Source organism: Acinonyx jubatus, chromosome D4 (assembly GCF_027475565.1).
Source record: "Acinonyx jubatus isolate Ajub_Pintada_27869175 chromosome D4, VMU_Ajub_asm_v1.0, whole genome shotgun sequence".
NCBI lineage: Eukaryota > Metazoa > Chordata > Mammalia > Carnivora > Felidae > Acinonyx > Acinonyx jubatus.
The window spans coordinates 28,176,062-28,200,497 of NC_069391.1; the positions used below are offsets into that span (position 1 = coordinate 28,176,062).

General features: G+C 36.6%; 3 protein-coding genes across 3 annotated transcripts in view; all 3 read left to right on the forward strand.

The window, feature by feature from the left end:
- Positions 1–24,436, forward strand: part of LOC106979356 (olfactory receptor 13C9) — a 470,618-nt gene that overhangs the window by 315,884 nt on the left and 130,298 nt on the right. The gene's annotated exons all lie outside the window — the stretch shown is intronic.
- LOC106979338 (olfactory receptor 13C3) lies at positions 225–1,966 on the forward strand. The gene has a single exon (XM_015077195.3). The coding sequence runs from the start codon at positions 279–281 to the stop codon at positions 1,227–1,229; it is 951 nt and encodes a 316-aa protein (XP_014932681.2). The 5' UTR covers positions 225–278; the 3' UTR covers positions 1,230–1,966.
- LOC106979359 (olfactory receptor 13C4) lies at positions 16,417–22,865 on the forward strand. The gene has a single exon (XM_053204854.1). It carries the CDS (start codon positions 19,851–19,853, stop codon positions 20,805–20,807), a length of 957 nt encoding a protein of 318 aa, XP_053060829.1. The 5' UTR covers positions 16,417–19,850; the 3' UTR covers positions 20,808–22,865.

Genomic DNA, 24,436 nt, shown 5'->3' on the forward strand with positions numbered 1-24,436 from the left:
CTGGGAGTCTGTCAACAGCAGGAAAAGTTGCTTCTGTACAGTTGTCTGATCATAGGTAGAGTTTCACATATTAGCAAAGGGCATCAGCACTTAGTCATTTCCAATTTCATTTTTTTCTAGTCACACAGATTGTTGAAGATGACTGGCCGTCAGGGCTCCAGGCAAGCACTCCTTAGAATACCATCTACAAAATGAATTGTTCAGGTAATTTGTAACATTTCTTAGCAGTGAATATATTTTATATTAAATTTTCCTGTGATATCCTGAAAGCAGATGACATGGATAAAATTAACCAGACATTTACATCAGAATTTCTTCTTCTGGGATTCTCTGGTTACCCAAAACTGGAGATCATGTACTTTGTTCTAATTCTAGTAATGTATCTAGTGATTCTAACTGGCAACGGTGTTCTGATCATAGCAAGCATCTTTGATTCTCGTCTTCACACCCCCATGTACTTCTTCCTGGGCAACCTGTCTTTCCTGGATATCTGCTATACATCCTCCTCTGTTCCCTCAACTTTGGTGAGCTTAATTTCAAAGAAAAGGAACATTTCCTTCTCTGGATGTGCAGTGCAGATGTTCTTTGGGTTTGCAATGGGGTCAACAGAGTGTTTCCTCCTTGGCATGATGGCTTTTGATCGCTATGTAGCCATCTGTAACCCTCTGAGATACCCCATCATCATGAGCAAGGTGGTGTATGTACTGATGGCTTCTGTGTCATGGCTCTCTGGTGGAATCAACTCAATTGTTCAAACATCTCTTGCCATGCAGTTGCCTTTCTGTGGGAATAATGTTATCAACCATTTCACATGTGAAATATTAGCTGTCCTTAAGCTAGCTTGTACTGATATATCCCTAAATATTATCACCATGGTGATATCAAATATGGCATTCCTGGTTCTTCCACTGATAGTCATTTTTTTCTCCTATATGTTCATCCTTTACACCATCTTGAGAATGAACTCAGCCACAGGGAGACGCAAAGCCTTTTCCACCTGTTCAGCACATCTGACTGTGGTGATCATATTTTATGGTACCATCTTCTTCATGTATGCCAAGCCCAAGTCTCAAGAGTTTCCTGGGAACAAGTTGCAAACTTCAGACAAGCTCATTTCTCTGTTTTATGGGGTAGTGACCCCCATGCTAAATCCTATAATCTATAGCTTGAGGAATAAGGATGTAAAAATTGCTGTAAAATGTCTGCTAAACCAAAAAGCTATTCAGTAAGTATATCCTACACAGAAAATGTAGGTCTTTTCATAACAGGCACAGAGATGGACTCATAGGTCAATTAGTTAACACCTTCTTTGGAGAAACTATGGTTAAGGAGAGATATTTTTATTCTTCCCCTTCCTAGCTTTACTCAGCTAGAATTACTGAGAACTATAGTTTGCTTTAAACTCAGCTTCCAAAATGTCCTGGTCTAGATTCCACAAGCATGGTGAATTCCATTAGAATCTCATCTCTGGTGATATCTGGAATGAGTGTTTCTGGTGTCGTGTGTAGAAACACAGTGGAAAACATCACACGTAAGCTTTAGAAATAGGTAAGAGTAAAATATCTGCAATTTCACAAACTACCTAAGTGACATTGGATAGACGATTCTTTGTAAGCCATACTTACCTTACCTTGGAATAAGGAAATACGTAAAGCCAGGTTTTAGTGTCATTTAAAGTTTCAATAACTGGAGAAAGCACCTGGCATAGCACTACTTCACAGTGTCTAGAATTTCAGAATTGAAGCTAAGACTCCAAATTGATGACTAAAAGTGACTACTGAGCACCTCTTTTACCATAAGCTAATAATTACAAGAGCCAAAATCTCCTCCTAGAAGTCACTCTGTTAATATCTTTGCCTTTCCCCTTAAAGCTATATAAAGCGAAGCTCAGGAGAGAGGAAGAAATAACTGAGGGAATTTTCTACCTTATGGTGAGTCCACAATGGGTTTTGGGCGATATTTCACAACAGTCTGTGAAAGAATGGCAAAATTGTTTTTCCAATCCAAGTTTGGGGATGCTGCAAAAGAGCCCCTTAAGGTTTTGGGTGCCTACAAAGAAATAGAGTCTGGCTTCCTACTTGAAGAGGGGAGACCTGCAGAGTTCTCTAGGCTGCAGACTAGCAGAGGAGCTGGTCTAGAAAGGAGAGGAAGGTTAGTATTCTATGCCAAATAAAACAGAAATGTTTCTCAAATCTGCCTGAGGTGTTCTTCTGGGCTCAGAAAGAGTGGTAAAAACAATGATTAGGAAAATAAAATCCATTCTTTCATTTTCCAATGAGTTGAAATTCTTTATTAAGTCTATTATGTTCTTTTTTTTCTTTTTTCTTTTTTCTTTTTCTGTTGATTCCTTGTCTAGAAGGCCATTGCCGAGCATAGAGTATCTTTGAGCCACACCATCTGTCTTTTCTGTAATCTCTTAGCCCATGTGATAACTGGGCTTTGACTTTATTTCCTACTCAACATTCCTCTTTATTTTGTTTTGGAGCCACACTGTAACCCCATATCTCCTACTCAGAGGCTTCATTCTTTGCCATTCCACTTCCTTCGGTTGACCCAGGTTTCTACCTAAATGATCTGGTCACTAAATTCAGCTATTCTGCCACTGCCCTACCAGGAATGAAGAGTTGTTACTGTGGAAAATCTCCAGCTGTTGCTCTCTCTTCTGTGTTGGAACATCAGTGTTGCTTTTGGTTCTGTTCAGAAAGGCATGCTCCAGACCCTGTGGGTAATGCCTTTTGAATTTCTGGCATTTCTCCTCCTTTCCCCCACTAGTGGCCCTGCATTTGTACCTGATCCTTGTTTAATTCTCTTTCAGTTTCGATATGGGACAACAAGGGTTTAGGCATGCAGAAATGTTATTTGTATGATTTTAACCAACTCCTTAGAAGCTTAATTTTTAGTTTTTTTTTTCTCACACAATATCAAGGTTGTTAGCATCTTATATGTAGGCTTATATCAAGTTGAACCTTTCATTTAATAAAATATTCCACAGATACATAAAAATGGTACAAAAGGGCTTTTATAAAAACAAGAAGAATCATGTTAATCAATGATCAGAAAATTAATAGATTCAATAATACATTGCCCTCCTTGGAAAATCAGAAAATTTCCAAGAAATTGTTAGGTGTATTATTTTCTAATAATAAATATTTTTAAATTTAAAAAAACTATGTAAAAATATTTTAAAAATATTGTCTATATAGCCTACTCCCAAAGATATCGTCTTCAAGATTTCTCCTAGTCATTAGGAGTCATACATTCACCATGTTTTTACTTTGATTTATCACTTTAATTTACTATGAACAGTTGAGGGTAAAGTTTGTTTTTGTTTTGTTTTGTTGTTTTGTTTTGATGTACAATACCTATGGTTTCACAGGTAAAGTTTAAAAGGCAGGTGATAAAAACTTTTTCCAATTTCTAGCTCAATTACTGTCAGAAAGACCATATTACCCACCATTGTAAGAGTTTCCCCCAATATGTTTACAGCTCTGTTTACATGCATACTTACACATACATATTTATATCTTTATTTATCTATATATACACATTTATATGTATTTTTTTCTTTATGGCATACTTTTGCAATTTTTATTTTCAAATATTTAACAAAAGAGTGAGAGTAATTTAATAAAATTCTATGTACCAATCACACAACTTAAATTATTATCAACACATGGTCAACTTTCTTTCATCATTATCTATCTTCTTCCTCCAGATTATTTTGAAGCAAACCCTGGACATAATTACATTATTTTATCTAACTATATATTTATAAACATAGAAAATTTATGAATATAGAGATCATTATCTCCAAGGGATAATAAACTATCATATGAACAATGCCTTCTCCAGTTAACCAGTGGGACAGTGCCAGTGAGGACTGTGAGCCATGAGAAGGGCACATGAATCATGTAAAAAACATTATTTCTCAGGCCAGTGAATTGTTACCATGAGATAACACAGGCTGTGTATTAACTGATTTTCTAAATTTCAAAGGCAGCCAGATTTTAAACGTTTCAACACTTTCCCAGAGTTGGATATTTTGAAGAACACATGAAGCTTCAGAGTGTAACTCATGTATGGCTAAAGCCTCCCTGTTGAGGTATAGGATATGGTGCTGCAGGAGGAAGAAATTTCCGGCCAAAAAGAAGAGTTCTGAAACTTCAGTTGTACCTCCCTGGCTAATACTGAGCAAGTGTCTCTTAGAACATTTCAGTCAGTGTTGGTTTATACACACAGCACGCTGCCATTAACTGCTTATTGAGTTTGAGTATGTATTTTGTACTCCAAAAGTTGATTTCCTCAAGATACTGTAATACAGATAGTAGTAACCTTCAAATATACTTGAGAGTATTCCAAAGAGCTTCCCATAGGCTCCATTTATATCAACAATCATTTTATTTTCTTCCCACTTTTTTTTTCAGTTTCAGGTGAAGTTTGGCATCTTTATTTTTTTATTTTATTTTTTATTTTTAAAAATTTATATCCAAATTAGTTAGCATATAGTGCAACAATGATTTCAGGAGTAGATTCCTTAGTGCCCCTTAGCCATTCCCCCTTCCACAACCCCTCCAGCAACCATCAGTTTGTTCTCCATATTTATGAGTCTCTTCTGTTTTATCAGCCTCCCTATTTTTATATTAGTTTTGAATCCCTTCCTTTCTGTTCATCTATTTTTTTCTCTTAAAGTCCTCATATGAGTGAAGTAATATGATTTTTGTCTTTCGCTGACTGACTAATTTCACTTAGCATAATACCTTCCAGTTCCATCCATGTAGTTGCAAATAGCAAGATTTCATTCTTTTTGATTGCCGAGTAATACTCTATTGTGTATATGTATGTGTACATATATATGTGTGTGTGTGTTTGTGTGTGTGTGTGTGTGTGTGTGTATGTATATATATATATATATATATATATATATATATATATATATATACCACATCTTCTTTATCCATTCATCCATCGATGGACACTTGGGCTCTTTTCATACTTTGGCTATTGTTGATAGTGCTGCTGTAAACATGGGGGTGCATGTGTCCCTTCAAAACAGCACACCTGTATCCCATGGATAAATGCCTAGTAGTGCAATTGCTGGGTCGTAGGATAGTTCCATTTTAGTTTTTTGAGGAACCTCCATACTCTTTTCCAGGGTGGCTGCACGAGCTTGCACTCCCACCAACAATGCAAAAGAGATCCTCTTTCTCTGCATCCTCGCCAACATTTGTTGTTGCCTGAGTTGTTAATGTTAGCCATTCTGACAGGTGTAAGGTGGTATCTGATTGTGGTTTTGTTTTGTATTTCCCTGATGATGAGTGATGTGGAGCATTTTTTCATGTGTCGGTTGGTCATCTGGATGTCTTCTTTGGAGAAGTGTCTATTCATGTCTTTTGCCCATTTCTTCACTGGATTATTTGTTTTTTGGGTGTTGAGTTTGATAAGTTCTTTATAGATCTTGGATACTAACCCTTTATCTGATATGTCATTTGCAAATATCTTCTCCCATTCTGTCGGTTGCCTTTTAGTTTTGCTGATTGTTTCCTTTGCTGTGCAGAAGCTTTTTATTTTGATGAGGTTCCAGTAGTTCATTTTTGCTTTTGTTTCCTTTGCCTCCAGAGACGTGTTGAGTAAGAAGTTGCTGTGGCCAAGATCAAAGAGGTTTTTGCCTGCTATCTCCTCGAGGAATTTGATTGGTTCCTGTCTTACATTGAGGTCTTTCATCCATTTTGAGTTTATGTTTGTGTATGGTGTGAGAAAGTGGTCCAGGTTCATTCTTCTGCAAGTCGCTGTCCAGTTTTCCCAGCACCACTTGCTGAAGAGACTGTCTTTATTCCATTGTATATTCTTTCCTGCTTTGTCAAAGATTAGTTGACCATACGTTTGTGGGTCCATTTCTGGGTTCTCTATTCTGTTTCATTGATCTGAGTGTCTGTTTTTTTGCCAGTACCATACTGTCTTGATGGTTAAAGCTTTGTAGTATAGCTTGAAGTCTGGGGTTGTGATACCTCCTGCTTTGGTTTTCTTTTTCAAGATTGCTTTGGCTATTCGGGGTCTTTTCTGGTTCCATACAAATTTTACGATTATTTGTTCTAGCTCTGTGAAGAATGCTGGTGTTATTTTGATAGCGATTTCATTGAATATGTAGACTGCTTTGGGTAGTATCGACATTTTAACAATATTTGTTATTCCTATCCAGGAGCATGGAATCTTTTTCCATTTTTTTTGTATGTCTTCTTCAACTTCGTTCATAAGCTTTCTATAGTTTTCAGCGTATAGATTTTCACCTCTTTGGTTAGGTGAAACCATTTATTCCTAGGTATTTTATGGTTTTTTGTGCAACTGTAAATGGGATCGATTCCTTGATTTCTCTTTCTGTCACTTAATTGTTGGTGTATAGGAATGCAACCAATTTCTGTGTGTTGATTTTATATCCTGCAACTTTGCTGAATTCATGAATCAATTATAGAAGTTTTTTGGTGGAATCTTTTGGGTTTTCCATATAGAGTATCATGTCATCTGTGAAGAGCGAAAGTTTGACCTCCTCCTGGCCGATTTGGATACCTTTTTTTTATTTGTGTTGTCTGATTGCAGAGGCTATGACTTCCCCAAACCAGCGGAAGACAGGAAATAACAAAAATTATAGCAGAAGTTAATGCTATTGAAACAACAACAAAAAAGCACAGTAGAACAGATCAATGAGACCAGAAGCTGGTTCTTTGAAAGAATTAACAAAATTGATAAGCCACTAGCCAGTTAGATCAAAAAGAAAGAGTAAAGGACCCAAATAAATAAAATCAAGAATGAAAGAGGAGAAATCACAACCAACACAGAAGAAATAAAAACAATAATAAGAGAATATTATGAGCAATTATATGCCAATAAAATGGGCAATCTGGAAGAAATGGACAAATTCCTAGAAACATATACACTACCAAAACTGAAACAGGAAGAAATAGAAAATTTGAACAGACCCATAACCAGTAAGGAAATGGAATTAGTAATCAAAAAGCTGCCAAAAAACAAGAGTCCAGGGCCAGATGGCTTTCCAGGGGAATTCTACCAAACATTTAAGAAGGAATTAACACCTATTCTTTTGAAACTGTTCCAAAAAATAGAAATGGAAGGAAAACTTCCAGACTCTTTCTATGAAGCCAGCATTCCCTTGATTCCAAAACCAGACAGAGACCCCACTAAAAAGGAAAACTACAGACCAATTTCCCTGATGAACATGGATGCAAAAATCCTCAACAAGATATTAGCCAACTGGCTCCAACAATACATTAAAAAAAATATTCACCACGACCAAGTGGGATTTATACCTGGGATGCAGGGCTGGTTCAATATCCACAATACAATTAATGTGATTCATCACATCAATAAAAGAAAGGACAAGAACCATATGATCCTCTCAATAGATGCAGAGAAAGCATTTGACAAAATACAGAATCTCTCTTGATAAAAACCCTCAAGAAAGTAGGGATAGAGGGAGCATACCTTGAGATCATAAAAGCCATATATGAATGAACCAATGCTAATATTATCCTCAATGGGGAAAAAGTGAGAACTTTCCTCCTAAGGTCAGGAACAAGACAGGGATGTCCACTCTTGCCACTGTTATTCAACATAGTATTGGAAGTCTTAGCCTCTGCAATTAGTCAACACAAAGAAATAAAAGGCATCTTTCCACTTTTTAATTTTTACCTAGGTTCACCTCCTTGGGGTAGGACTCTTAGGTTCAACGAGAGGACCAACCTATTAAGCTAGCAGCAATTTAAATATGGCCAATGATTCACCTTTTTTCTAGTCTTTTACCTAGAGTAGGGTTGGATTAGTATAACATATAAGTTTGCCTCAATGACAAGGTAAGAGAAAGACAGAAACCATTAATAAAGAATATCCAATGGGAGAAAGAGAGACTCTTCAACAAATGGTGCTGGGAAAGCTGGACAGCAACATGCAAAAGAATGAAACTGGACCACTTTCTTACACCATACAGAAAAATAAATTAAAAATGGATTAAAGACCTAAATGTGCAATCTGAAACCGTAAACATCTTAGAGGAGAACACAGGCAGTAACCTCTATGAAATTAGCCATAACGACTTCTTTCTAGATATGTATCCTGAGGTAAGGAAAACAAAAGAAAAAAATAAACTGAGATACTGAGATTTCATCAAAATCAAAAGCTTCTGCACAGCAAGGAGGCAATCAACAAAACTAAAAGTCAACATATAGAATGGGAGAAGATACTTGCAAATGACGTATCTGATAAAGGGTTAGTTATATAAAGAACTAATACAACTCACCCCCCCCCCCACAAATAATCCAATTAAAAAATGAGCAGAAGACTGGGGCACCTGGGTGGCTAAGTTTGCTAAATGGCTGACTTCGGCTCAGGTCATGATCTCACAGTCCGTGAGTTCAAGCCCTGTGTCAGGCTCTGTGCTGACAGCTCACAGCCTGGAGCCTGCTTCAGATTCTGTTTCCCTTCTCCCTTCTTCTTTTCCAAAGAAGACCTACAGATGGCCTAAAGGCACATGAAAGTATGTTCAACATCACTGATCATCAGGGAAATACAAAGCAAAACTACAATGAGATATCACCTCACACCTCTCAGAATGGCTAAAAACAGCAACACAAGACAAGAGGTGTTGGCTAGGATGTGGAGAAAGGGCAACCCTCTTTCACTGTTGGTGAAAATGCAAATTGGTGCAGCCACTGTGGAAAACAGTGTGGAGTTTGCTCAAAAATTTAAAAATAGAGCTACCCTATGATCCAACTATTGCACACCTAGTATTTACCCATTAATCCCTTAAAAAAAAAGGTAAAAGAGGGAATGATCTAGATTATCTTTCTTTTAGGAATGTAGGCAGTAATATTTAGATGTATTATCACATGTCATGTTCAGCAATTGATCCTTTCCTCAGAACCGAAAATACGATCCATGTCACAGCAATCAATACAGGATCAATCAAAGAAAAAGAAAATTTTTTAGAAATATAGAAGTTTCTATGAGTGCCTGAATCATTCCCACCATTTTTTCCATATCTTCCCCTCAGATGTCTCAGCAATATAGTCAGTGGTGACCTTCTTTTAATACCACATATGTTTAAGTGTTAGCACACATTTATTCAGTCCTGAAAACCATCCTTTTAGTCTCTTATCTCCCTCCAGTATCATAAGCAGGGATTTCAATGGTCTATTCCAATTTTCATTAGTCCACATTTTGTAGATGAGAATGTATATTATGTTTAATGCTTTGTAACTCATTGAATTTCATTTTAGATAACCAACATTCAAATTAAAATAATACTCTTGCTATAGGCTTTAAATAGTGGCAGGAGTTTTTGCTTCATTTACCAGGTTATGCAAATCCAAAACCAGAATAAGTGTCTCTCTCCATCAAGACTTGTTATTTGTCCAGAAGCAAGGGTAATGGACCAATGTAATCCACTTGCCAACTATGCCTCCCCTTGGATCCTTTTAGTAGGTAGCCCATAACTGATTTTTGTCCCAAACTTCTCTGCTTTCAAGCATAACAATTGTTAGGTACATTTCCAGATCCTAAGGGAAATAGTAAGATACATATTTTTTGCACACATTGTCACATTTTTTTGCTTAATTGCCTTTATGTACTCTCACCTCATGTCCCGAAGGGGCCACTTCCAAAAAGAGAATCAAGATTCCCATCTGTTGTATCTAGTCCTTTTATGAATTCATATGGAAAAGCTTATGATAGACAGAGGTATTCCCCACTTTGGTTATAGCTCTTCAATTCATAAAGTACCCTGTAACATATCACCCCGTATAGAAGTCCTTTGTCTTCCAGTCATATAAGGTCTATATTTTCAGAACCTACTGCTAGTCCACTAGCTACTGTCTGATAATTGGTAAAAATTCATACCATATCATTATTGTTATTGTCTAATTCCTCTAATGAATGAGTAAGAATGTTTGAAATTATTCCTTATTATATAGTAACAGTGACTTTGTGATTTTGGAATATTATGTCATCACTTTTACTTCAGTTTACTTGTTCATAGAGGGGGAGATCTTACTAAATGATTTTTACAAAGCTGTTCAGCTCTAAACTATGATCTTATAAAGGCAATCTGGACATATTTCCATTTGGATTTTAATGTATACATAGTATGGTTTGTGGTGTGAATGGGTAGCATATGTGTTTGTGTCTGTGCATGCATAAATACTGCTCTTTCTTTCATAAGCAAATTTTACTTCTCAGAATGCAAATATTTTATTTAAAACATTTTTCGACTTTATTAAAGTATGACTGACAAGTACAAATTGTATATAATTAGGTTGCATGATATAGTTTATATGTTATATAACATGATGATTTAATATATGTTATACATTGTGAAATGATTACCACAGTCAAGTTAATTTACACATCCATCACTTCACAAAGCTCTGTATGTGTGTGTGCGCGTGTGTGTGTGTGTGTGTGTGTGGTGAGAACACTTAAGATCTACTCCTTTAGCAAATTTCAAGTATATGATAGAGTATTATTAACTATAATTGCCATACTGTACTTTAGATCCCCAGAACTTATTCATCTTATAACTGAAAGTATGTACCCTGTGACCAATATCTTTCCTTTTCTCCCACTACCCAAACCCTGGCAACCACCATTCTACTCCTGGTCCTATCAGCTTTTTTTTTTTTTTTTTTTTTAAGATTTCACATGTAAGTGAAATAATACAGTATTTGTCTTTCTGTGTCTTAGTTCACTTAACATAATATACTCCACGTCCATCTATATTATTACAAATGGCCACATTTCTTTTTTATGGCTACATAATATTCCAGTATATATATATTTGTGTGTGTGTGTGTGTGTGTGTGTGTGTGTGTGTGTGTAAATCACATTTTTTTCATCCATTCATCTATCAACAGACACTTAGACTATATTTCTGTATCTTTCTCATTGTGAATAATGCTGCAATAAACACAGGGGTGCAGATATCTCTTTGAGATACTGATTTCATTTCTTTTGGATGTATACCCATAAGTGGGGTTGCCGAATCATAAGGCATTTTCAATTTTTTTGAGGAACATGCATATTGTTTACTATAATGGCTATACCAGTTTACATTCCTACCAACAGTGTTCAAGACTTCCCTTTACTCCATACCCTCACCAACACTTGTTATCACTTGGGGTTTTTTTTGTTTGTTTTTTGTTTGTGTTTTTTTTTTTTGTAATAGTCATCCTAACATATATGAGGAGCTATCTCATTGTGGTTTTGATTTGTATTTCCTGATGATTAGTTATGTTGAGCACCTTTTCCTGTACCTGTTGGCCATTTTAATATCTTCCTTGGAATAATGTCTATTCAGTTCCTTTGTCTATTGTTTTTGTTTTTTGCTAGAGGTTTATGAGTTTCTTCTTATGTGTTTTGAATATTAACCCCTTATCGGATACATGGTTTGCAAATATTTTTTCTTTCCTAGGTTGCCTTTTCACTTTGTTGATGGATTCCTTTGTTATGCAGAAGTTTTTTAGTTTTATGTAGACCATTTTATTTTATTTTATTTTATTTTATTTTATTTTATTTTACTTTGCTTTTGTTGCTTGTGCTTTTGGTGTTATATACAAAAAAAATCATTGCAAAGATCAATGTCAAGAAGCTTTTCCCCTAAGTTTTCTTTTAGAAGTTTTATGGTTTCAGGTATTATATATAGGTCTTTAATCCATTTCAAGATAACTTTTGTGTATGGTATATATGGGTCAATTTCATTTTTTACATGTGGTTATCCAGTTTACCCATCACCATTTATTAAAGAGACTATCCTTTCCCCATTGAGTATTCTTGTTACTGTTGTCAAAGATTAGTTGACTATATATATCTGTGTTTATTTCTGAGCTACTTATTCTTGTTCCATTGTCTGTGTGTCTATTTTTATGCTAGTACAATACTGTTTTGATTACTAAAGCTTTATAATCCTGTTTGCAATAAGGGAGTGTGGCGTCTTTAGCTTTGTTTTTCTTTTTCCAAATTACTTTGGCTATTTGGGGTCCTTTGTGGTTCCTAAAAATTTTGGATTATTTTTTCTATTGTTGTAAAAAAATATGAATTTTTATAGACATTGCATTGATACTGTAGATTGCTTTGGGTAGTGTGGACATTTTAACATTATTATTACTTCTAATTTATGAACACAGAATATCTTTTCATTTATTTGTGTCTTTTTCAGATTTTTCACCAATATCTTATAGTTTCCAGTGTACAGATCTTTTGTTTTCTTGGTTACATTTATTCCCAAATATTTTATTGTTTTTAATGCTATTGTAAATGAGATCATTTTCTTAATTTCTTAATTGCTCTTTTTGATAGTTCAAGTGTAGAAATGTAACAGAATTTTGTATATTGATTTGGTATCCTAAAACTTTCCCAAATTAGTTTATCAGTTCTAACAGTTTTTTTAATTTTTTTTAATGTTTATTTATTTTTGAGACAGAGAGAGACAGAGCATGAACGGGGGAGGGTCAGAGAGAGGGAGACACAGAATCTGAAACAGGCTCCAGGCTCTGAGCTGTCAGCACAGAGCCCAACGTGGGGCTCGAACTCACGGACTGGGGCATCATAACCTGAGCCGAAGTCGGCCGCTCAACCAGCTGAGCCACCCAGGCGCCCCAGTGCTAACAGTTTTTTTTGGGTGATGTTTAAGGTTTTCTATATATAAGATAATGTCTTGTGCAAACAGGAAAAATTTAATTTGTTCCTTTCCAATGGATACCTTTTATTTCTTTTTCTTGCCTAATTGCTTTGGAAAGGATTTCAAATACTATGTTGAATACAGGGAGCAAGAGTAGGCACTCTTGTCTTATTCCTAATCTTAAAGGAAAAACTTTTAGCTTTCTAATGTTAAGTATAATGTTAACTGTGGGCATGTCATATATAGCCTTTATTATGTTGAGGTACATTCTTTTTATACCAAATTTGTTGAGTTTTTATCATGAAAGGGTATTGAATTTTGTCAATGCTCTTTCTGCATCTATTGAGTTTATCATATGGTTTTTAATATTCATTCTGTTAATGTGGTGTTTCACATTTATTGATCTGCACATATTGAACCATCTGTGTATCCCAGGGATAAATCTCACTTGATCATTGTGTATGATCCTTTTAATGTGATTTTGAATTTGGTTTGCTTATATTGTGTTGAGGTTTTGCATCTATATTCATCAGGGATATTTGTTTAGAGTTTTCTTTCTTGTAGTGTCCTTGTATGGTATTGGTATCAGGGTAATGCTGTCCTCTTGAAATGAGTTTAGAAGTGTTTGTTCTTCTTCAGTTTTTGGAAAGAGTTTGAGATGGACTGGAATTAATTCTTTTTTAAATGTTTGGTAGAAGTCACCACTGAATCCATCTGGTCCTGGACTCTTTTTTGTTGGGAGGTTTTTGGTTCTTGCTTTACTCTCCTCATTATTGGTCTATTCACATTAATTTACTATAGTTGAATACAGAAACTTTACCCTTTGGGGAACCTGGGTGGCTCAACGGTTTAGGTGTCCAACTTCAGCTCAGGTCATGATCTCACAGTTCGTGAATTCAAGCTCCGTGCCAGGCTCTGTGCTAATAGCTTGGATCCTGGAGTCTGGAGCCTGCTTCAGATTTTGTGTCTCCCCTCTCTCTGCTCCCTCCCCCCTCCTCACACTCTGTCTGTCTGTTTCTGTCTCTCTTTCTCTCTCAAAAATAAAGAACATTAAAAAATTTTTGAGAAAAGGAAATTTTACCCTTTACTCTCCTTCCTCTTATGTAGTTGATATTAGGTTTTACTTCTTTCTGTATTATGTTTCTATTAACACATTTCTTGGTATTATTCTTTTAAAAAATTTTTTTTATGTTTATTCAGTTTTGAGAGGCAGAGAGAGGTAGAGCGTGAGGAGGGGAGGGGCAGAGAGAGAGGGAGACACAGAATCTTAAGCGGGCTCCAAGCTCTGAGCTGTCAGCAAAGCACAGAGCCTGGTGCGGAGCTCAAACCCACAAACCATGAGATAGTGACCTGCTAAGCCACCCAGGCACCCCTGTGGTATTATTCTTACTACTTTTGTCTTTTAATTTATGTACTAAAAGTGATTTACATGCCATCATCATAGTATATAACAGTCTGTTTGTATTTATATTTATCTTTAACAGTGAACTTTATATTTCATACATTCTCATGTCCCTGCATAGGTGGGCCTGCCTCCAGGACCTTGGTCAATATTTCTGGTGCTGAGACAAGGGTATGCTTCAGGGTTTTCAGGTGGTAGACCTATTATCAGGTACACAGATGCCTGTAGCTCTCTCCAGGTCTCTGGGGGGTAGAGAGGCTCCTAACAGTTCCCTGGGCTGGCCCCTGGGTGGCCTGGGTGGTCAGGACCACTCTCAAACTATGGTGTGAGGAGCTGGAGCTGGTTTAGGGTACCTTTTCAAGATCTGCAGTCAGACTGAGGTCAAGTGCCTACCTCCAGAGACATAGACACATGTGTCTCTTGGTAGGTCCCTTGGTGAGGAGGATTGCTCTCTGTTTGTGGTTCTGAAGTGCTGGAGCCAGTAACTGGTGCTGCTACATGATCTATAGTCAGACTGAGGTTGGCAGGTCTACCTCCAGAGGCTCAGACAGGTGTGTCTCTAGGTGGATCCCTGGGCAGGCAAGGTGTTCCCAGCCTGAAACTGCAGGGGACTGGAACAGAATTACAGAGCCTGTTCAGGATCTGTAGTCAGACATAGGTTTGAGGGCCTGCCTTGGATGTGTCACCTGTCTGGTCTCTAAAAAGATAAGACTCTTGTTTAGGAGTAGCTGGAGCCTGGTCATGGACCAATTCAGGGTCCACAGTTAGGGTTGAGGTCAGTGAGCCTGTTACCTGGGGCATGGGGTGGTATGATTCCTGGCAGGTCCCTTGGTAGATGGTGTTGGTGGCAGGATCAGGGCCAAACAGGGCTGTAGCCAAGTTTACAATGTGACAGGGCTGTTTCCAAGTTAGTAGCTGGGTCTACAGTCCATGGTCAGTGAGTTTTTTACTGGGGCATGGGCCTGCCTTCTCAAATGTACCTTCGGAATCTAAATATTTTACAGTTAAATGTAACATCTACTGGGAAATTAGAATCTAAGTGTTAACTTCTATGGTACAGCTCAATCTACCTTCTGAAACACTTTGATTCAGTAATGTGCTATCTACTTATCTGAAGTCACACTCCACACTATCCGTTCCGAACTTTTTAAAATCTTTTCTTGGTCTTAAACATACGAATTCACTTTCATCTTGTAAACTTGTTTATTTTATGGCTTATCTATATTTTTTTTCATCCCCCCAAAATGGCATTTAACTTACAGCAAATATCTGTTTCATGTCATTCATAATATTTAGATCATTTTTCAATTCTAGCATTTCATTTTTGGTAATTATCACTTGAATTGAGATCTTACTTTGAATTAATTAACTTTGCTATTATAAACAAAAAAGCTCTCATATTTCATAAAGTTTTTTTTGTGAACATTTGCCCCTGTTTTCAAAAGTTACATTGGTAGGAGAATGTCATTTCATTTTTGAGCTGTAGTCCAGCACCACTGTTAATTAGGTGTGTGGGTCACTGTCCCTAATGCACCAGAAGTTTCTACATTTCATGGATCTCTCATTATTATTTTAAATTGCTTTGGGAATTGGGGAACAATTATAACAACTGTTGCATAACAAATATTTACTCTTCCACATCTTTGGAATCTGGCATTGTTTGCCGAACCTGATCTTAGTTCAGAATACTGACATAAATACTAAGAAGAAAGTAACTGGGTCTTCTAGAAGGTGGAAATAATTTATTAGTATACAGGTGAGTCTTGAATACCATGCAACTGTACGTTTTCAATCTATAGTTAAAGCTATTATTAAATACAGATTTAAAATGTGAACAGCATGAGGCCATACAGCTACTAATTTATTATTATGAAATAGCTATTATTTATTATTATTGTTATTATTTGTAATACCTGTTAATCCATAAAAAAGTTTCCATATGCCACCTAAATTTTTCTGAAAACACACCTGTGAGAAAAGTAAGGCAGTTATTTTTATCACTATTTCACAAATGAGAAAACTGAGACTATATTTTAGAAGAACCTCAAACCTAGAGCTTTTGCTTCTAAGTCCCAAGCACTTGTGCACTAGGATAACCCTATGCTACATTCATTCCAGTACTTTCATTACATAAATTGGTAAATTTTTGTATAAAATGATATCTCTTTAGTACTGACTAAAGATACTTTTTTTTGAAACTTAGAGCCTGATGCAAATGAACAATTTGGGCATATTAAAATTTCCTTGAGTATGAATCCACAAATGCTATAGAGAGAAATTTCTTAAAAGCCAAAAAAAAAGTAAACCTTTACCTATTCAGTCAAAATGCATTCATAATGTGTAACCACTTTGTTAAGCCACAGGTGTACAGTGGTGACTTCCTTCCTTGTGTCTCTTGTTATCTTAAAATGTATAAAGTAACCAATTTAGATTTCTGGGAGAAGAATAAAGGCATCAAGACAGATCTGGCTCAAGGTGGATGTGAATTGGTGAGGGAATTTATGTCTAGGAGGGGAAGGCTTAAAGCAGGTGGCAAAAGTACTTTAAGTGACCTAAGATATATTGTCACTCCATCTGTGTTTTTGTTTTGTTTTGGTTTTTTGTTTTTGTTTTGTTTTGTTTTGTTTTGAAAGAGAGGCCAGTAGGCTCTCCCAGCCCCGGACCTCAAAGGGGCTGGATCTGAAACATCATCATATTTCCCGGTAAGTCAATGTATTGCCATCTTCTTTCTGCATTCATGCCTGGGCTGATGAGATTGTTCATGTTCCTTATCTAAAAGCACTCCTTGATCATTTTCCAGGCTCCACTTTGGAAGAACTTTGATTTATCCTAAGAAGTAGTGTACAGTGGGTGTAGATTCATTTCGGAGAAAATAGAGTATTCTGGGCATATGATTCTGTCTCATATCCCTGAACCTTCCTCCATGATAAGAAGTACTAAGTCCTCAAGACTAAACCATTTTCCTTGTACATTGTTAACCAAGTACAGTCAAGTTTTGCTTCTATGACCTCAGTATATCCACAGATACTGGCCATTTTGTGTTGTTGACACATATTTTCTATACAGATTTTAATGCTACTTGTTGGACACAGAAGTCCTGGGAAGAAAACAGGCTTTGGATTTTGTTTTTTCCCATTATTAGTCATGTGACATCAATCAAGTGAACTAATTTCAAGCACAGAATCTAGCACGTAAGATCCTGCAATATAAGTTGTTGGAATAAATGAAGGGTTTTTTTTTATTTAAACAAATTTAAGGTGTTTTTTCCCTTTAGACGCTTCTTGCCTTTAGCTGAATAAATACACTTAGATATTGCTTTGAGTTTCAATTTTCTCATCTCTAATTTGGAGATTTAATATGCTCTCATTTGCACCTCTGATTCAAGTTGAAATTTTCTATTCTGTATTCTTTAGATGATTTTTTTCTGAAGTGAGAATGCATCTCTTGTTTGGCTTCTGACTCTAAGACATTATACTCTGTAGATAAATCGCACCTATCATCACACAACAGTGTGAGAGTAGGGTAGTGAGCTTATGCTGACCTTCTCGAAACTCTTAGTCCACACGAGTCCTAAGTTTGCAATTTTGGCTAACCTGAAAACTGGTGACAATTATGAAAAGATAATTGTGTGAGTGTGTGCACCAGTCAGTAATTAACAATGACCTAATTAATCTAAACATTTTAATTGCTTGTATCACATATCTGCTAAAAAAAAACCTGATAAAATCAAACCATATGATGTCAAGTTTGTAGGGTAGCCAATATCATCAGGCCTAAACACTCACATTGTGCTTGATGCTTCTGATGATCGGTTCCTTCCCTATAAAAAGAAGTGTCAATTTCTCTGCCTCACTTCTGGACCTTTCTATATGCCTGCTTCATTTACCCTTTCAAATATGTTTCTCATTATTCCTCCACAGAAGCTCCATGTTTGAAAAGGAGGTACTGCCAATATGCTTACTACTAAATATTGCTCAACCTGTTCTCCCTTCTGGGATATCCCTTCCCCCTCTTGTCTTCCACACCTGCCTCAACTTTTCTATGTTTACAGATCCAGCCTGTCTGAAATTCTTCCAGCACTCTCCCTTGGCTTTTTATTTCTTATTAACCTACTCTTTCTGTGACACTTACAACATTCACTCTGGTCACACAATGTGTTTACAGTCTGTATCTAATTGTTCTGTATGTAATAGTTTTACTGTTTCTCTCACTGAATTGTGAATTCTTTGATTACAGACATGTTATATTTTTCCCAGCCTTACTCAGCTTGGAGCAGGAATGAGCTCAAGTTGGGCTATCAGTAATATCCTATACATATTACAGTAGTCTAGCAAAAACTTATATTTCTTCTATAAAATTTGTCTTTCAATAGTGTTATTTTCTGAATTGTACTGAACAGTGAGATATGGCCCTGGGGTTTGTTCACTGGAAAACACAAGAGGAGTATGCTTTTGGTCATTTTCTAGGTTGTGAAGCTAGTCCATATAATAAAACAAAAGAAAATCTATTTGGATCAGAAACATCTGGAGAGTCTGCCAACTCACTATAGGTAAACTAAAGCCTTGTTACTCAAAATGTGGCCCCATGCCAGGTGCTTCAATACACTTGCAGCCTATTAAAAATGCAGAATCACAGGCTCTACTCCAGACCTACTAAAAGAAAATCTTCATTTTAACAAGATCCTCAAGTAATTTATATGTCTATGAAAAATTTGAAAGACTGAAGTAGTTGATTCTTCATTATTCCCCCAAGGCCAAAATTTATGGATACTAGTTGGTGGGAAAACAGTGTGTAGTAACTTGGGGTGTTATCGCCCCAACAGCTGCAGTGCATTGGCAAAGATCCGAGCTTCAAGTTCTACTGTTTACTTACTGGTTGGATAACTTTGGCCACATTCTGTTTTTAACATTTGAAAAAAAATAGGAATAATGAGAAGATTAATTATTTTTTATAAAGTATAAAGTGCTACACATGTACACACAAATATAAGCATTGTAACTGTTTTCTCAGGTTCACTTAAATAAATAAATTATGAAGAATAAGTCTGAAGTCAGAGAATAAAACAAATGAAGAGAAATTATTGTTCTTCAAAGATTCTCCATCAGATTCGTGCACAGCGGATCTCTACACTGGTCTTATAGGAAAAAATAAAATAGTAAGAGTGAGCTGTGACTGTGAGTTCAACCAACTGCCTTTGAGCAGATGTTAAATTGCTGTGTACGTGATTCAATTCACTATGATCAAATGTCTGCCCTATAAAAATGCACAATTTGACTGATAAGAATGTGATGCAAATATGCATAAAAATAAAATTTGTTTACAGTTTTAAACATTTCTGTTAAACACAGAATCAGAATTCCACTCCTTGCTGAGTTGTCTTTTGCCCCTCCCATCACTCTCTCACTGGACCTGAATAAAAAGGAAGTAGTCAAGTTTATTGTCTGAAATATTCTAGGGCTTTCAGAAAACTCAACTTAGAGTGTCTTTGGCAGTTGGAAGGTTGCTTCTAGGTAGATATTCATGCATAAGACACTGCATAGAAACTCCATGCCTAGTATTGCATTCTGTATCCTAGTATTGCATTGTAGGCATATCCTAGTATTGCATTCTAAGCATGAATATTTTCGAGGATAACAGCAGATGACAGAACTTAAAAGAAAACAGTCGATTTCACCCTAGAGTAATGTTATGCAAAAGATCTGTTACATTTGTTGCTTGGGAGTGAAAACATTTTATTAGCTCTTCCTTTGATACATTGAATTCTGGGACATGGATAGGATAAACAAGACATTTGTGAAAGAATTCATTCTTCTAGGACTCTCTGGTTACCCAAAACTTGAGATCATTTTTTTTTCTCTAATTCTAGTAATGTATCTAGTGATTCTAACTGGCAACGGTGTTCTGATCATAGCAAGCATCTTTGATTCTCGTCTTCACACCCCCATGTACTTCTTCCTGGGCAACCTGTCTTTCCTGGATATCTGCTATACATCCTCCTCTGTTCCCTCAACTTTGGTGAGCTTAATTTCAAAGAAAAGGAACATTTCCTTCTCTGGATGTGCAGTGCAGATGTTCTTTGGGTTTGCAATGGGGTCAACAGAGTGTTTCCTCCTTGGCATGATGGCTTTTGATCGCTATGTAGCCATCTGTAACCCTCTGAGATACCCCATCATCATGAGCAAGGTGGTGTATGTACTGATGGCTTCTGTGTCATGGCTCTCTGGTGGAATCAACTCAATTGTTCAAACATCTCTTGCCATGCAGTTGCCTTTCTGTGGGAATAATGTTATCAACCATTTCACATGTGAAATATTAGCTGTCCTTAAGCTAGCTTGTGCTGATATAACCCTCAGTTATGTTACCCTAGCAGTTTCAAATATGGCATTCCTGGTTCTTCCACTGATAGTCATTTTTTTCTCCTATATGTTCATCCTTTACACCATCTTGAGAATGAACTCAGCCACAGGGAGACGCAAAGCCTTTTCCACCTGTTCAGCACATCTGACTGTGGTGATCATATTTTATGGTACCATCTTCTTCATGTATGCCAAACCCAAGTCTCAAGACCACCTTCGGAATGACAATTTGCAAGCTACAGAGGGGCTTATTTCCATGTTTTATGGGGTAGTGACCCCCATGCTAAATCCTATAATCTATAGCTTGAGAAATAAAGATGTAAAAGCTGCTGTGAAATATTTGCTGAATTGGAAAACTGTTAACCAATAAAACCAAAGGGAAATGTGAGTCTTTAGTGTATAAAGAATAGAAATGGCATCTTTGGGCAACCATTGAGGACCTTCTTTGGGAAAGCAAGTTTATATAAAGAGAGATTTTTATTCTTTGTCTTCACTGGCCAAGTTTAGCTATGATTACTAAGAATAATAGTCTGCCGTAAACTCAGGTTGTAACAGGGTCTGATTCGTGTTTCACAAAGACCATGAATTCCATTAGAATCTCATCCATGGTCATATCCGAAATTAGTATTTCTGGTGTCATGTGTCGCAATACAGTGAAAAACATCACACATAAGCTTTGGAAATAGAGAAGCGGGAGTATAAATTCTACCCTATCACAAAGTGCTTAAATTAATATTGGGAAAGTTATTTATTCTTTCTAAACTTTAGTTTCCTTATTTGCAAAAAGGGAGTAATTAAACACAGTTCCCAGTGTTATTATAAAGATTCAGTAAGTTGCACAAAGCACCTGGCATAGTGCCAAGTTCATAGTAGTTCTCTCTGTAGAGGATGTTGAGCTTGACTTTTCCTGTTGACACAGAATGTAGGAATTGAAGACTCCAAATTGAAGATAAAAGACACTAGCTAGCACCTCTTAAAAAAACCTTCCAGTTATTAGGATCAGCTATCCCTTTCTTAAGTCTTATTAACATCAGTCACCACTTTTCCTTGCCCCTTCTCCCTGCATAGCTATGTAAAGAAAACATCAAGAAAGGGAAAGGTAGAATCAAAGGAAATTTTACATCATGAAGAACTCAGTGAATCCTGAGAGGTGTTTCACTGCTGTCCCTGTCAAAGAGTGGGAAGACTGTTCCAGCCCAAGCCAATTAAAGAGGATGCTGCAAAAGAGCCTCTTGAGGTTGGGGGTGCCTGCAAAGGAGAGCTAATGTTTGGCTTGATGAGTGGAGGCTTGCTGACCTTCTCTCTAGGCGGTAGACTAAGCTGATGAATTAGTCTAGAAATTGCCTGGTGGATAATAAGCTCATTTATCTTAGGGGTGAAAATAACCAGAATTTTTCAGTTTGTGTGAAATGTTTCTCGGGCTCTGAAAGAGGGCTGAAATTAGTGTCTGGGAAGAGCAAATCATTTCATTTTATACTCCAGTGAATTGAAACTCCTCAGTAAACCTATTACAGGTTCCCCCCCCCCCTTTCTGTAGACTTTCCTGCCATGTTGAGCACAGCAGACCATTGGGCCACATCACCAGCCATTGTGACCTCTGGTTTCAGCCTGATTTTCCTATCTAAATTTTCTCTTTCCTATTGGTTTTAGAGTCATCATATAGCCCAGGCCTCCTAGTTTGGAGCTGTACTCTCTGCCAGTCTAATCTTGGAGATAAATCTTGATTTTGACCTAGTAATCTGGTCACTAAAATCTTGCTGCCTGTCTGTTTCTAGTCGGAGTATTGTCACTGCCAATAAACCTCTAAACAGTGGGTGCTGCTTTTGATTCTATTTAGACAGGCGTGTACCAGACCCTGTGGGTGAGGCTTTTTAACCTCTGCCCACTCCCACTGGGATGAGCCCTGTATTTCAGTCTGATCCAGGTTTAATTCTTTTCAGATTTTGACCTCTGCCATCAAGGTTTTAGGCACACTGCTGCATGTACAACGATGTCCTGCTTCTAGTTGTCCCAGGCAACTCCTTAGCACCTCCTTTTCCACAATAGGAAGGGTACTAGTGTCTCATATGCATGTTTATATTAGATTGTTTGCTTTACTTACAAAAACTGATTCTAATTTACATTGGTATGTATAAAGTTGACACAGTGTTACCTCAGTTTAGAAGTTCTGCTCATGTTGATGAATGCTTAAAGTTAACAGTTTTAATATATCTGCCTGGGGCGCTTGGGTGACTCAGTCGGTTAAGTGACCCTCTCTTGATTTCACCTCAGGTTATGATATCAGGGTTTCATTAGTTTGAGCCCCACATCAGGCTCTGCATGCTGACCATGAATGGAACCTGCTTGGGATTCTCTCTCCCTCTCTTCCCCCCCCCCCCCACTGACTCTCTCTCTTTCTCTCAAAATAAATAAATAAACTTAAAAAAAACCCAAGCATTAAAAAAAATATATATGACAGGTTTAAAAACAAATAACAAAACTAATCTGTCTTCCCAGGAAATTAAGAAATCTCAAAAAGACTTAAATGTATTATTTTGTGACAAATAATAGTTTAGAAAATTCCAGAAACTATAAAAAAAATAAGCATAAAAACTGTTTTCTCTGTTGCTACCTCCTACAAGCGACCACTGTTAACATTTTAATTATTTGTCTCACTAATTTGGAGTCCTAAAATTAATCATTTTCATGTTGATTTCTTTTGATGCACTATGTACCCTTGAAGTTGCTATTTCATGTTTAAAAAATGTGTGTACATATCTCTGGGTTTCACAGAATAAATTCTAGAAAATAAAATTACTGGGCCAGACGATATGGTTTTTTGAAAACTTCTCTTACTACATTGTACTCCTGTCCCCAAGATCATATTATCTGCTATCAATGGCACCATAAGGGTTTTCACAAACTTTAGCAGCTCTGGTCTGTGTGTGTTTACATATATAAAATTCTCATATTGGAAATCTTCAAGCACTCATAAACTGAAAGATAATATTTAATGAAACTTCATGTACCAATCACCCAGCTTAAATAATTACCAGTTCATTATTTTATTATCTATACCCACTTATCCCCTTCCTCTGGGCTTTTAAGCAAATATTGGATATATATGTGTGTGTAAATAATTTTTATTTTGAAATAACTTCAAACTTTGAAAAGTTGCAAGAATCACACAGGAATTTTCCTTAAGTCTTTACCCCAAATTTTCAGATACTAGCATCCTACCGTATTTGCTTTATCATTTCTCTCTTCATATATATGTGTGTGTGTATTTTATATATGTGTATGGAAAGAACTGTTTGAGAGGAGGTGCAGATATTATGTATCTTTACCCCTAAACATTTTATTTTGTCATTCTTAAAATCACTCAAAGTCATTGTTTTACGATAACCAGAATACAATTATTGACATGAAAAAATAATACTATTTAGTTTAGCAGTCAGCAAACAACGACCCTGGACCAAATTTAGCCGGCCAGCTGTTTGTGTGTGGTCCATGAGCTAAGAATAATGTTTATGTTTTTATTTATTTTTTAATTTTTTTTCAATATATGAAATTTATTGTCAAATTGGTTTCCATACAACACCCAGTGCTCATCCCAAAAGGTGCCCTCCTCAATACCCATCACCCACCCTCCCCTCCCTCCCACCCCCCATCAACCCTCAGTTTGTTCTCAGTTTTTAACAGTCTCTTATGCTTTGGCTCTCTCCCACTCTAACCTCTTTTTTTTTTTTTTTCCTTCCCCTCCTCCATGGGTTTCTGTTAAGTTTCTCAGGATCCACATAAGAGTGAAAACATATGGTATCTGTCTTTCTCTGTATGGCTTATTTCACTTAGCATCACACTCTCCAGTTCCATCCACGTTGCTACAAAGGGCCATATTTCGTTCTTTCTCATTGCCATGTAGTTCTCCATTGTGTATATAAACCACAATTTCTTTATCCATTCATCAGTTGATGGACATGTAGGCTCTTTCCATAATTTGGCTATTGTTGAGAGTGCTGC

Excerpts from the sequence above, each read along its gene's own strand:
- LOC106979338 (XM_015077195.3), top strand. The coding sequence starts at position 279 with ATGGATAAAATTAACCAGACATTTACATCAGAATTTCTTCTTCTGGGA.
- LOC106979359 (XM_053204854.1), top strand. The coding sequence starts at position 19,851 with ATGGATAGGATAAACAAGACATTTGTGAAAGAATTCATTCTTCTAGGA.